The sequence below is a fragment of the Sinocyclocheilus grahami genome, unplaced genomic scaffold (genome assembly GCF_001515645.1).
Source record: "Sinocyclocheilus grahami isolate Dianchi unplaced genomic scaffold, SAMN03320097.WGS_v1.1 scaffold67.1, whole genome shotgun sequence".
Lineage (NCBI taxonomy): Eukaryota > Metazoa > Chordata > Actinopteri > Cypriniformes > Cyprinidae > Sinocyclocheilus > Sinocyclocheilus grahami.
Genome location: NW_015505246.1, coordinates 2231510 through 2243865, shown reverse-complemented (window position 1 = coordinate 2243865; position 12356 = coordinate 2231510). Strand labels below are relative to the sequence as shown.

General features: G+C 37.7%; 1 protein-coding gene across 3 annotated transcripts in view; it reads right to left on the bottom strand.

Annotated features, from left to right (window-relative positions):
• Window positions 1-1798: 1798 nt before the first annotated feature.
• The window catches only part of LOC107585173 (dynamin-like 120 kDa protein, mitochondrial), a 42154-nt gene continuing 31596 nt past the window's right edge, over window positions 1799-12356 (bottom strand). For 2 of the 3 annotated variants that reach the window (XM_016272078.1, XM_016272081.1), the window contains one exon: window positions 1799-1863. In XM_016272078.1, the coding sequence (XP_016127564.1) occupies window positions 1799-1863 (65 nt within the window). The remainder of the gene's footprint in view (window positions 1864-12356) is intronic. The other variant, XM_016272079.1, reaches the window with a different exon arrangement.

Sequence of the window (12356 nt, the reverse complement as noted above, 5' to 3'; positions counted from 1 at the left end):
GAGGCATTTGTTGCATCCAGTGGGGACATAATTACTGATTATAATGACTTATACCGTCTTTTTACGCATTGCGTTGCGTATCGCGCTGCCTAAACATAAAACTATGTCTGCATTTGTGATCAGAGAAACGACAAACAACAAGTGCTACGCTACACTGCTCAAAATTCGCGTTTGAATCGTCAGTGGCAAATTCTTTAAATATGAAAACGCACTTACAGGCTGTAAATAAGAACAGACGGCATTGTAGGCTACTCTCCCAGGTTCAGGAAATAGTCCTCCGTAAAATGCGCTGCACACATCTGAATATTTGGGGTTGAACTGTTCTGGAACAGTGTTGTAAATACAACTTAATCACTGATTTCTAGTTGTGTCCTCTTTTGGAAGGCCAAACAAAGTAGTTTCGCTTTCATAACGAAACACACATCGTCTCCACATCATGGCGGCGGCAGCAACAATACTACAGCACTACAGTTTACGCACTTTCTTTGCGTAAACACTTGGGCGGTGTTATGCAAATCTTCCCAAACAGTGACGTAGACATGTTGGGGGCGTGTTTAAACAAGGGTTTTAGGAGGGCGTCGACAAGTCTTAACTTTTATAAAGAATATCTCTTTGGATTTGAGACTTTAGTCTTTGCAACTTAAGGGATCTTATCTATTCACGAACAGCTTGTAACACTCCAAAGAGAAAGGAAAACTTGAAATTGCATCATATGACCCCTTCAAGAGTTTATTTGCAAAAACAGATAACTCAGATTTTTAATTTTCAAAACTAATGTTTTTTATTGTCATGTTTTTTGTTTTATTGTGTTAGTTAGCTGTATTTTTTTTGTTATTTTTACTTAAAATAACCCAACTGCATGTTTGATTGAGATTAATTGCCATGCACAATGAAAAAACATGATTGTTGAAAACGGAGTTATCCGTTTTTGAGCACACACATATAAAACTGTGGGAGATATATGTAATTATATATATATATATATATATATATATAGTCAAACCTAAATTTATTCAGACACCTTCAATATTTCTCACATCGTCACAGTTTATTCGCTAGTTTAGAAAATGGTAATAAAATAAGCCAAGAACTCAGAGTTAAACGGTGTCAGAACAAATTCATCTTGATAATGCCATCCTTCTGTTAGACTGTCTCACAAATTAATTAGGTTGAACAGTTGTCAGTTGTTAAATTTAAGTACACAATTAGACAATACCAATTTAGGTCAACCAATTACCAAGCAATGCTTAATTTTGTTCAGTTTGTGGTGTAAAAAGGTTGCATTAGTAATGAAAGAAAAACACTTAAGCAAAACATGGTCAGGTCAAAGTGTCTGAATAATTTTTGGTCACAACTTTTTATAAATTTTACTGGTAGTCCACTGTATGAAGAATTTGAGAGTATAATATGTCAGTTTACTTAATTTTGCTATCCTCACTTACATAAATGAACTATAGTGTCCTGCACCAACTAGTAAAAAAAAATCAAAAATTATATGAATAATTTTTGGTTGGACTGTATATATAGGGCTATCCATTGATGAATTTCTTAGTTGTTTTAGCATTTTTTCTAGTTAATGTGTTACTTTGGCAGCCCTAATTTCATAATATTTTCAAATAGAGTTATAAAAAAAATATACAAATTATATATTTATAAAAGTTATTAAATAATATCATCAAATAGAATTAATAATAATTATTTAAATATTAATAATTAATCAATGATACATTGAATCATTAACGACTTGACTCAAATTCTCTCTTTAACCATGCAGTAGAAATAAAAACCACCTACTGCTCTATTTCTCTTTGTGAAGAGCTTCAATGAAAGCTTCAAGTTTCTCCTGAATTTCACGTACTTTTTCTGTAAAGAGAAATGCAAATGTGAGTAAATCATATACTAATAATGCTGCCATTTCAATGGCACAGAATTACCATTTCATCTCCCCTGCGCTGAACTTGACTGAATTCACAAGTCTTCTCAAGTTCAAGCTTCTCCTGGGAAAACCCCTAACCTGGCCACATCATTGCAAAGACGCACTTTCAAGTGGACTCAAATGCATACAGATATTTCTAGGTTTTTCTGCAGATAAAGTATCAGGTCGTGTCAAGTGCCACTGTGGGTACATTCTTTGACACTCAAACAGCAGATGGTGGCCACTGACATTTCAGCACTCAAAGGTGCATGCGGTTGAGGAGCAGATGATGAAGAGGTGGTGTTCTATTGCACCTCCTCACCTCCACATGCTACTTCAAAGCCTGTCCCCTTCAGGGAGTCATGGAGGAGGAGTGGGAATGGGTGACAACTTTTAACTATGTGAAAGAGTGTGGCAAAGGTAATGAAAAGGTGTCAAATCTGAAATTCAGTTTCATTCTCTATTTACAATTAATGTTCTTGCATGGGTGAATCCCACAATGAGGTCCAGGTCACAAATTATTCCAAAAGTGAACAAAAAATAAAAATAAAAAAATAATAATAATAATATATTGTTTTTTTTGTTGTTTTTTTTTTTCAAAATATTTGACCATTTTTAAATTAAAATATTTATTTAAATAAAAAAAAATAATGAGATAGGAAACACCAGATATGGTGGTTTGGTGAGATCCATCCACAAAAAACAACAACAAAAAAAACACATAAAATGAAATACGTTTAAAAAATTAAAAAAGTTTAAAAAATGTTTTTTTTTTAAAGTAAAAGTAGTGCAAAATAATTTTTAAATAATGTTGCATTGGATTCAATTGAGAGTCTAGTTGAGAACCTGAAGTGATTTCCAAATCGGTCACTTGTGAGTTTCATTGACCAGTTGGCAGCAAGGCAGCTCAGTAGGTTTTGGAACAGATCTATTATGTATGTTATGTATGCACGCAAGACCATTTGTGGCCTAATAGTGTGAGAACAAACAATCTAAAGTCTCATATGACAACAGTTTAACTGGGCTTTTCAAGTGGACACTGGTCTACAAGTTTGTGGCTGTAACTAAATACTGTCATCTGAGGCTTGTGCAGCCGTTTTAGGTGTATGTGTGGTGTGGGGATTCCCCATTCTCCTCAGAGGTGTAGGATGAAAGAAATAAGACAGCCTTTGTGGACATCTGACATCTCTTAAGGTCTGAAATACAATACCCATGACCCACACACATGCACACACGTACAAACACCAACTTTCACAAATATTCTGAAGCCTGGAAACATGACCCTTCAGCACCTTCTGCACACACACACATACGCAATCTCGTTGCTTAGACTGAATATCTTTTTTGTGCCTAGGGACATAAAGAGTAATGGTGAAGGTTAGCGAATATAACAGGCATTAGGTTTTGGAGAGGGCCTTATGACACGGCAGGTGTGGAGATGAAACTCAAGCCACCTGTGGTCTTTTTTGAAAAATTAAGGATAGCAGCAGGAAAAGATTCATAAAATTCATTCCATCTGAACAATTTGGGGATACTTGATCTAACTATGTCAGTGATGCATGCATTTATTAAAGATTCACTGATATTTACCAATTAACTGATAAGTGATAACATGTTTTGGCTGAATATAATATAATATTAATTATGTAAATTTTAGGGAATTATAAATTATACATCGCTATTATAAACATTATAAATTATTATATTATAAATAAAAATTATAAATTTTTATGTAATACTTAAATATTTTATACTTAAAGAAAAAAGTTAAATAAATAATAAATAATATCAGAATATAAATATCAAATATCTGCAATTGATTAAACAACATAAAACATAGGCCCCATATACGGCGGGTAAAATAAGTATTTAACACATCACTATTTTTCCCAGTAAATATATTTCTAAAAGTGCTGTTGACATGAAATTTTCACCAAATGTCGGTAACAACCCAAGTAATCCATACATACAAAGAAAATTAAACAAATAAGTTCAGAAATTAAGTTCTGTGTAATAAAATGTAATGACCCAGGAAAAAGTACTGAACTACTGAAATTTATTTAATACTTAGTACAAAAGCCTTTTTTGGTAATGACAGCTTCAAGACGCCTCCTGTACGGAGAAACTAGTCGTATGCCTTGCTCAGGTGTGATCTTCAAATCTTGAAGGTTCTGTGGGCCTCCTCGATGAACTCTGATCTTTAGTTCTTATTTTCTATTGGATTCAAGTCAGTTGATTGGCTAGGCCATTCTAGCAGCTTTATTTTCTTTTTCTGAAACCAATTGAGAGTTTTCTTGGCTGTGTTTGGGATCATTGTCTTGCTAAAATGTCCACCCTTGTTTCATCTTCATCATCCTGGTACTGTAGGTGTTGGGACTGAACCAGCTAATATTAATTCCCACCGACTAGGGGCAGGATTGCTTTCTAGCTACTGCTTTCAATACTTTTTCCCTGTGTCATTCCATATAACTTAATTTCTGAACTTATTTGTTTTGTTTTCTTTGCATGTATGGATTACTTGGGTTGTTACCGACATTTGGTGAAAATTTCAAGTCAACAGCACCTTTAGAAATATATTTACTGAGAAAAATGATGACGTATTCAATACTTATTTTACCCGCTGCATTGTGCATCCCCAGTATTTATATACTGTTGGATATATTTTTGTTAATTTATTAATGAAACTTCTGGCTTGCTTTGTTTTGAAACCAGCATAGTAATGGTTGTACCATTTTTATTCATCAAAAAAACTTTATAATACACAAATAGAGACAGAAAACTTCTAGACATGGTATGAATGAAGAAGGACGTGATGGAAGCTACTATGCTGCATGGGCCAACCGCAAGTCCGTGGAAACTGTCAAATTGAAAACGCGTACGTTTACAGCCAATAACATTTTAAAGAAGAATGGACAGCTAAGGATGATGTGAACTTGTGTATATGGGCTTAAAGTGTGTGAAAAGACTGTGAGAAACAGATATTTATTTCTGGTCGCCATCTGTTTGTTCCACATGGAGGAATGCAGAATGACGGCTAAAAAAAGGTCAAAACAAGACGGTCTTTTCAGCGCCTCGGAAATGTGACACAGGAGAGAGAACTGCTCCTTCCCCTGCTTCTGTGAGTCCGAGAACAGGGTCCAAACTCCATTTAGACCCCTGTTTACCTAAGAGATGAGCTTTTGGACACATCCATTCATAGGTCTTCTCTCTTTATCTGGTCATGAATATTCCCATAATCCTTTGGCCCCTGTCCCAGTAGGCTCCTTTTTTGGGAGGTGTGGGGTGGCTTTCTCTCTTTCAGGATTCCTCCTCAATCCCTTCTTTGAAAGGGGCTCTCGCCTGATCTCCACATGAAATGATATCTCTTTCACTCCCACTCTTGCGGGCCTCTAAGCCTCCTGGGCCGGAGTGGCAGAAGGCTGGAGAAAGCCCTTAATTGACCTGTAATTAGACTGTGAAACAGTGTGGCCGTGGAGAACAGAAGGACGAGGAAAAGGGCACGGGATACCACCAAGGAGATGGAGCTGCAAGGAGCTGAAGAGAAACTCAATCCCTTTTGATATAAATGGTGGCCTTCAGTATTTTCCATCAAGTAGCACGACCGTTAATAGGGAAAATGGTAAAGAAATTAAAATGTGGCAACAGCCTTTTCAGTAGCTCACGTTTCCAACCGCGCCTTCCCGGAAACAAGACGACTGAAGACATTCCACGGAAAAGCAGTGTCACTTCAGGTGTGAACCTGTGTGATTAAGCTTCTCAAGCAGCAAAAAGACAACCAGAGAGGTTGTTCTAACACAAAAAATTTAGTTCCAAACACTTTCTTTCTTTTGTGGAACACACAAAAAAAAGATATTTCGAAAAACATGTCAACTGTTTTTGTTCATGTAATGAAAGTCAATGGGGTCAAAGACAATTTTGGGAATGTGAAGGCGAGTAAACGATAACAAAATGTTAATTTATGGGTGAACTATCCCAATATTGGAACTTTATGTGTCTGAACGTTCACACAGGAACACCAATCAGTGAAGGGGACAAAAGTGATGTATAACCCATGGAAAACAGTGTTTCCACAAATCAGCTCTCCAAGTTATCTCTAAAACATATGGCCACAAGGAGGAGAGGAGTTCTGCTGTGGAGAACCTCAGAGTTCAACACAACGGTAGCTTGCAGCTTACAACAGGCTTATTTTTAAGCTAGAACACTTACCCCATCACAGCCTAAAATGCAGCAACAACTAGTAAGCCACTAGGAGGCCGATTTCTCAGAAATAACTTTCATTGGCATGACTGGCTGAAAATGACATTCTTGACGAGCAAATGTCACATATATTCCTTTTAGCCAAATATGACAAAGACATTTTTTCAGCATTTTTACCTTTAGATCCACTTATCTTAGACCACATACCATGATAGAGCAATGCTAATTGTCACAATTTGATAATGCAACCACAATGGAAAACATATCACATTACGGATAGGGATGCATGATAAATTTGCAAAAAATGAATTCATCGAAATTGATATATTAAAAGGCTAGTCTATCCCAAAATGTGAATTCTGTTATTATTTGCTCAACTGTATGCAATTTTCTGCAGAACATCAGGAACCAAACAACATTGGAGCCCACTGACTACCACTGAATAATAGACAAAAGTTATTGGTCATAACATTAAAATAATTATCATCTGATTGCTATTGGTTATGGTTTCATGACTTTACAGATAATGAACCACGACAGACTTTTGTAATATTCATCTCAACATACCCAGCAGTCAGAACCTTTAAACAACATCTGATGGTGCAGCTAATGGGAATTTTCTCTTCACTTTCCCCTTGAGCTACATGAGAGACTCCTGCTTATGAGAGCTGTGCAGACAGCATCGCATCAACCCAGGTGTACGCTGAACTCCTCACCTCCCCTTCACAGCCTCCTTCCAGCCTGGCCTCCAATAAGCATTTAATTACAGGGCTTTGGCACAGGTAAGACAGGGGCAAGTCAAAACGTGGAACAGCCAGAAAACAGTCAACCGGACAATAGACGGCCGCCCCTCTATTAGCATTTGAGACCAAAAGCTACCCATGCTGAAAAAGAACGATCTCATAACTGCATGTCAGTCAGCATAAAGATCCAACTTTGACCCAGCACTCGAAATTGCAGGTGGCCACAGTTGGACTCAATCCCACCTATAATTCTTGGCAACACTGATGGTCATCTTAAAGTGATATTTCACCCAAAAATGAAAATGCTGTCATCATTTACTCATCCTCATGTTGTGAGTGCCAACCTTTCTTCTCAGTGTTGTTTGTCCATGCAATGAAAGTCAATGGGGAACAATGTTATTTTGGACTTCAACTTTCATTAGGACAAAAATAATCAAACTATTCTTCAAAACATCATATTTTGTGTTCTAAAGAAGAAAGCAGTTACACTTTATTTTAAGGTGTCCTTGTTACAGTGTAATTATACATTTAAGTACTGAGTAATATTATTTAACTACATGTACTTACTATATGGTACTATATACACCATACTTATTGTATGGAACCTGATCATTCTGAATATTACACTCATTCTAATGTGTGTGAAGAAATCCACCGAGGCTTTTAATCAGATCCTGCTTTAATGGATCATTAGGTGGGACAACATATTTACTGATGAATGTTGTGCACTGGTTAAGGGTTCAACTTTAGGACTCTGGATTTAAAAGAGAAAACGCTTTGTTGCTGCGGTTCACAGAATGCATTAAAGTGATGCTGGGACTAAAATTATAGCTTCAGTAAATCCCTTCTTTTAACTATGAATTGAACAAAGACATGATAAAGGAGCAGCACTATGTCACGCAGTGTCATCACGACTGGGCCAGAAGGTGAGGCATTGCAACAAGTGCTCTATTTTTACTCTGCGAGGAAGGAAATGTATGGTTTTCCTATTACCTCATAAGAGACTATCTGACAGATAGATGTATGGTGCGGTGTGCGGAGGCTTTGAGAATAGCCTTGCAGGAGACCGAATGACAACGGGACTCGATCCTGCCGACCCCAGAGGCACTTTTTGTGACGGGACAAATGGTGAAATGGAAATGAAAGTTCTCTGGTTCATTTCCCACTCATTTGACTTCCGCTTCCCCAGGTTTGAAGCCAGGGTGACGGTAAAAGAGAGAAGAGGGAAAATTCTTCCTTCACTGGGACGACAAGTGTTGAGAGATTTATATGTGGGGAGCAGGACTTTTGAGAGCACTTGGGTGGGGTGACAGGGATGCGTTGGTGGGAGTGGGCGGCCCATTATCAGCTTGCATGGGAAGACTAGGGCTACAAGCCAGCTTCGGGGGGGAATGGGGCTCGCTCCAGCTGTTTTAGAGATGGGAGCGGTTTCCTCGCGGCCTGAAAGAAAGGCATAATCGTCTTTCTGTCTCTGTAGGGGCAGGCCAAAAACATGCTTTTCACATCAGAGCGATGGGGTGCAGGGAATATGGTGGGAGCGTGTGAGAAAGAAGAGCCGAGGGTGAGAAAAGGAAAAACACAGAAGCTGGCTACAGATGAAAGGCAAGTGCATATAGCTCTCCATAAATTGATGCGTGACATCCTAAAGTGTGCCGTTTTTGTTGAATATAAGTTTATTGGTTCGGTTTTTGTATATGTATTTGCTGAACTGAACATTAATTTGCATAAATCAATAAAAACAAGTTTTCATGTCAATACAGGGCTCAACAGTAAGAATGACTCAATGGTTGCCAGCTGAAGGGATCACAACAAGTGTTCTTTATGGAGTTAAATTATAGCTGTATGACTTTGTACAGCTGTGAGTTAAGAATAATAAAGTTTGTTTAAAAAATGGGGTCAAAAAATATTAAGTAAAAATATTAGTAAATAAACAAATTACAGGTTAATCAGGACCAAACAATTGCCTATTGTAACATTCTTAACAGGATTATTGTTAACTAAACCTAAAACCAAAAATAAAATTACTTGAAATAAAATAAACATTAACTAAAATAAAGTATAATATAAAAACTGTAAACTAATTTCAGCTAGTTACAGAGGCAGCATTATCATTTTTGATTAGTTTAAGTTGAAGTAGTAAAATAACTCAAACTAAAACCTAAACCTTAATAAAAAATACTTAGACATATTTCAAAAAAATTAAAAATTACAAAAATTAATACTTAAACTAAAATTAAAATTAAAATAGAAAAATAAAACCGAATTCAAAACCCAATGATAGTAAAATAACACTTGTTCTTAACATGTAGATGATTATTTCTATAGCTCTTTGATGAAACGTTCTACAGTCCAGACTCCAGCTAGCTGTGCAACATCACAAGCTGTGACAACACTCACGGGATCAAAAGTTCGCACCCGAGTTGCGCTATATGCACCATAACTTTCATACTCCAAGCTCTAGATAAACCTATAAAATGCCAAAACATACAGTCAAGGGAATGATTAGATAGAGGACAAAGCGAGTGAGAGAGAAAGACGCTGTAAGGAGGTGGTACACCAGCTTCTGTGGTGACCTAACGCCTCACGCAAACACAGTTAAACCCTGTGTATACAGAGCTTGAGGCAGCAACAGTACATCACTATGCAAGGAGGAAACGGAGGAGCGGTTTTCATTGAGTACTAAAACTGATTTCCACGTCATCCTTTCACAAGGGAGACAAAATGATGCAAAGGTGATGAGGGGGAGTGTGAGACTGAACGTAAGAGCGTTTCTTAAAGGGATAGTTCACCCAAAAATGAAAATTCTGTCATCATTTACTCACCCTCATGTCGTTCCAAACCTGTATGAGTTGCTTGACGACATGAGGGTGAGTAAATGATGACAGAATTTTAATTTTTGGGTGAACTATCCCTTTAAAGGGGTGGTTGACTTTTTTTCTAGGCTTGATTGTGTTTATGGGGTGCAGTCTAACATGTATTAATGCTTTTTTTTTTTTTACATTATTTTTCACATAATTTACCTTTACTCCACACCGCTCTGTCCCTTCTCCTATAAACACACTGATCATTTCCTGTTTTTATGAAGCCCCTCCCTCAGAAATACGCAATGGGCTCAGATTGGTTTGCTGGTCCAGTGTGTTGTGATTGGCTAAACCACCTCTAGAGCGCGTCTAATCGTACCGCCCCTCACCTCAGCTGCATGTGCTCCAATTGTATTGTAAACAATGACGTTGTGTATATTGCTTATCAATTTGAGCCCAATTGAGACCCAGAGAATATTAGTGAAGAGGATTGTGCAGAACCTGTGCAAGCACGGCTCTAAACGGTATGCTTTTTGTTTGTTGTTGTCTCATACTCACTCAACTTTAGGGGGAAGTTGTGGCCTAATGGTTAGAGAGTCGGACTCGTAACCCAAAGGTTGCGGGTTCGAGTCTTGTACCGGCAGGGATTGTAGGTGGGGGGAGTGAATGTACAGCGCCCTTGAGCAAGGCACCGAACCCCCAACTGCTCCCCGGGCGCCACAGCAAAAAATGGCTGCCCACTGCTCCGGGTGTGTGTTCACGGTGTGTGTGTTCACTGCTGTTTGTGTGCACTTTGGATGGGATAAATGCAGAGCACTAATTTCTAGTATGGGTCACCATACTTGGCCACATGTCACTTCACTTTATACTTTTAGATACGCTGTTATTTGTAAATGCTACTGCTTCTGTTAAGATTTAATATACGGTTTTATCCTGATTAAAGCTTTAATACAGTACGGCAACGGCACGCGCCCATGTTTAATGCTTCTCATAGCTATGTGAAAATAAGTGTATAAATGGAACAGTTCATTGTTGGAGCTGAGCTGATGATCTGAATTAGAGAGAGAGAGAGAGAGAGAGAGAGAGATGCAGAGCATGTGCAGAGCAGGGCAACGCGAGGAACAGGATTGAGAACCGCTGCTTTAGAACACTGATTTTGAAACTTGTGAATCCATTAGAATCGTTAGAAAACAGAACTGCGATTCATATATGAATAGATTTTTACGTGCATCCCTAGTTTTCTCTTCCTCTTCTCTAAAGCAGCACAACATGGCCTCGCCCCATTTGCTGTATGTTCCCGGGGGTGGGGTTTATCTGGGTTTGTGATGTCACGAACCTGGGAAGTGGCTCGTAGGGATTACATCGAGCTACTTTGGAGGCATTAAACTGCCATAATTCTAAAAGACGATATCTCTGTTTGCATTGAACTTTCAGCGTCGTAACTTTGTAGATATTGTTTATGCTCAAACAGCAACATTACACACTAACTAACGTTAAATCAACCACCCCTTTAAGGACAAGCCTGCACAACACTGAGCTGGTTTAACATCCTTATAATCCTGCAGCAGGTGAAACTGTGGAGAATCTGTAAACTAAAATTAAGGGTGGGTTGATAATTTCAGATAATCGACTTTAATTGATCCTCATTTTAACAAACAATGATTCTTAAATGCCAAAAATGAATTAGGAATTTGTAAATCAGAATCAAATCTAATCATAAAATCTGTTAATACAAAGCTTTACCTCCAATGATGTGGTGTTTTTGAATTTGTCAGAATCAAGTGTTTTTAAATTGCCAATACAAATTCTAACTCTTGTCAAATTCATGGCCTAATGCATGCATAGGCCTGTCATTTTTAGACCAATTTACAATCCACTCTGTCACAGTTATTCTCATAAACAAAACAAAAAACTGATTCCAAATATGAAAGTTAAAAAAAAAAGAAAAAAAAGAAAAAGAAATGCAAGTAATGGATTCCAAAAATGACAAATAAAATAATTCAACAATACAAAAATCAAGTAATGGATTCCAAAAAATAAAATAAAATAAAATAGCTCATATAAACTTTTCTAAAACTTAACCAAATTACTTCAACTGCCCGTGCATATGCTGTAGACATGGATTGCTGCTGCAGGGATGCAAGTTTGAAGCCAGGCTATTTTTGCCCTAATTCCCCCTCCCTTCTCTCCACAATAATGTCCCATCACCCCATAAAAAGTTTGAGTAATGCTCAAAATGTGGAAAAACAACCCACATTTCGGTTGCCACGTCTCAAAGGCTAATTTTTGAGTGCTTGAGAGCCTTTAAAAAGCCTAAAAAAGAAGTACCTAAAAAATTATTACTCTGGCTGTTTACACATCAATTTTCCAACATTAAAAAAATAAAATAAAATAGAAACTAAAAGTCAAGTCTATGACTGTCATCCAGATTGACAAGAGAGGGAGCCACATACAACCTGAATTGCTGTAATTGAATTGAGTCTATTAGGTAAATCAAAGACTCATAAAGCCGTCCTGACGTTCTAGCATAGGCACAGTGCCATACAGCTGCACTGGCACAGCGTACGCACACATGACACATCACCCACAGTCAGCAGCCACGGTAACAAGCCTGAATGCAGCCATCTTGCACATCTAATCCCACACATTCCCTCTCTCTCTCAGACACACATACACACACACACACGCACAATCCCCAAG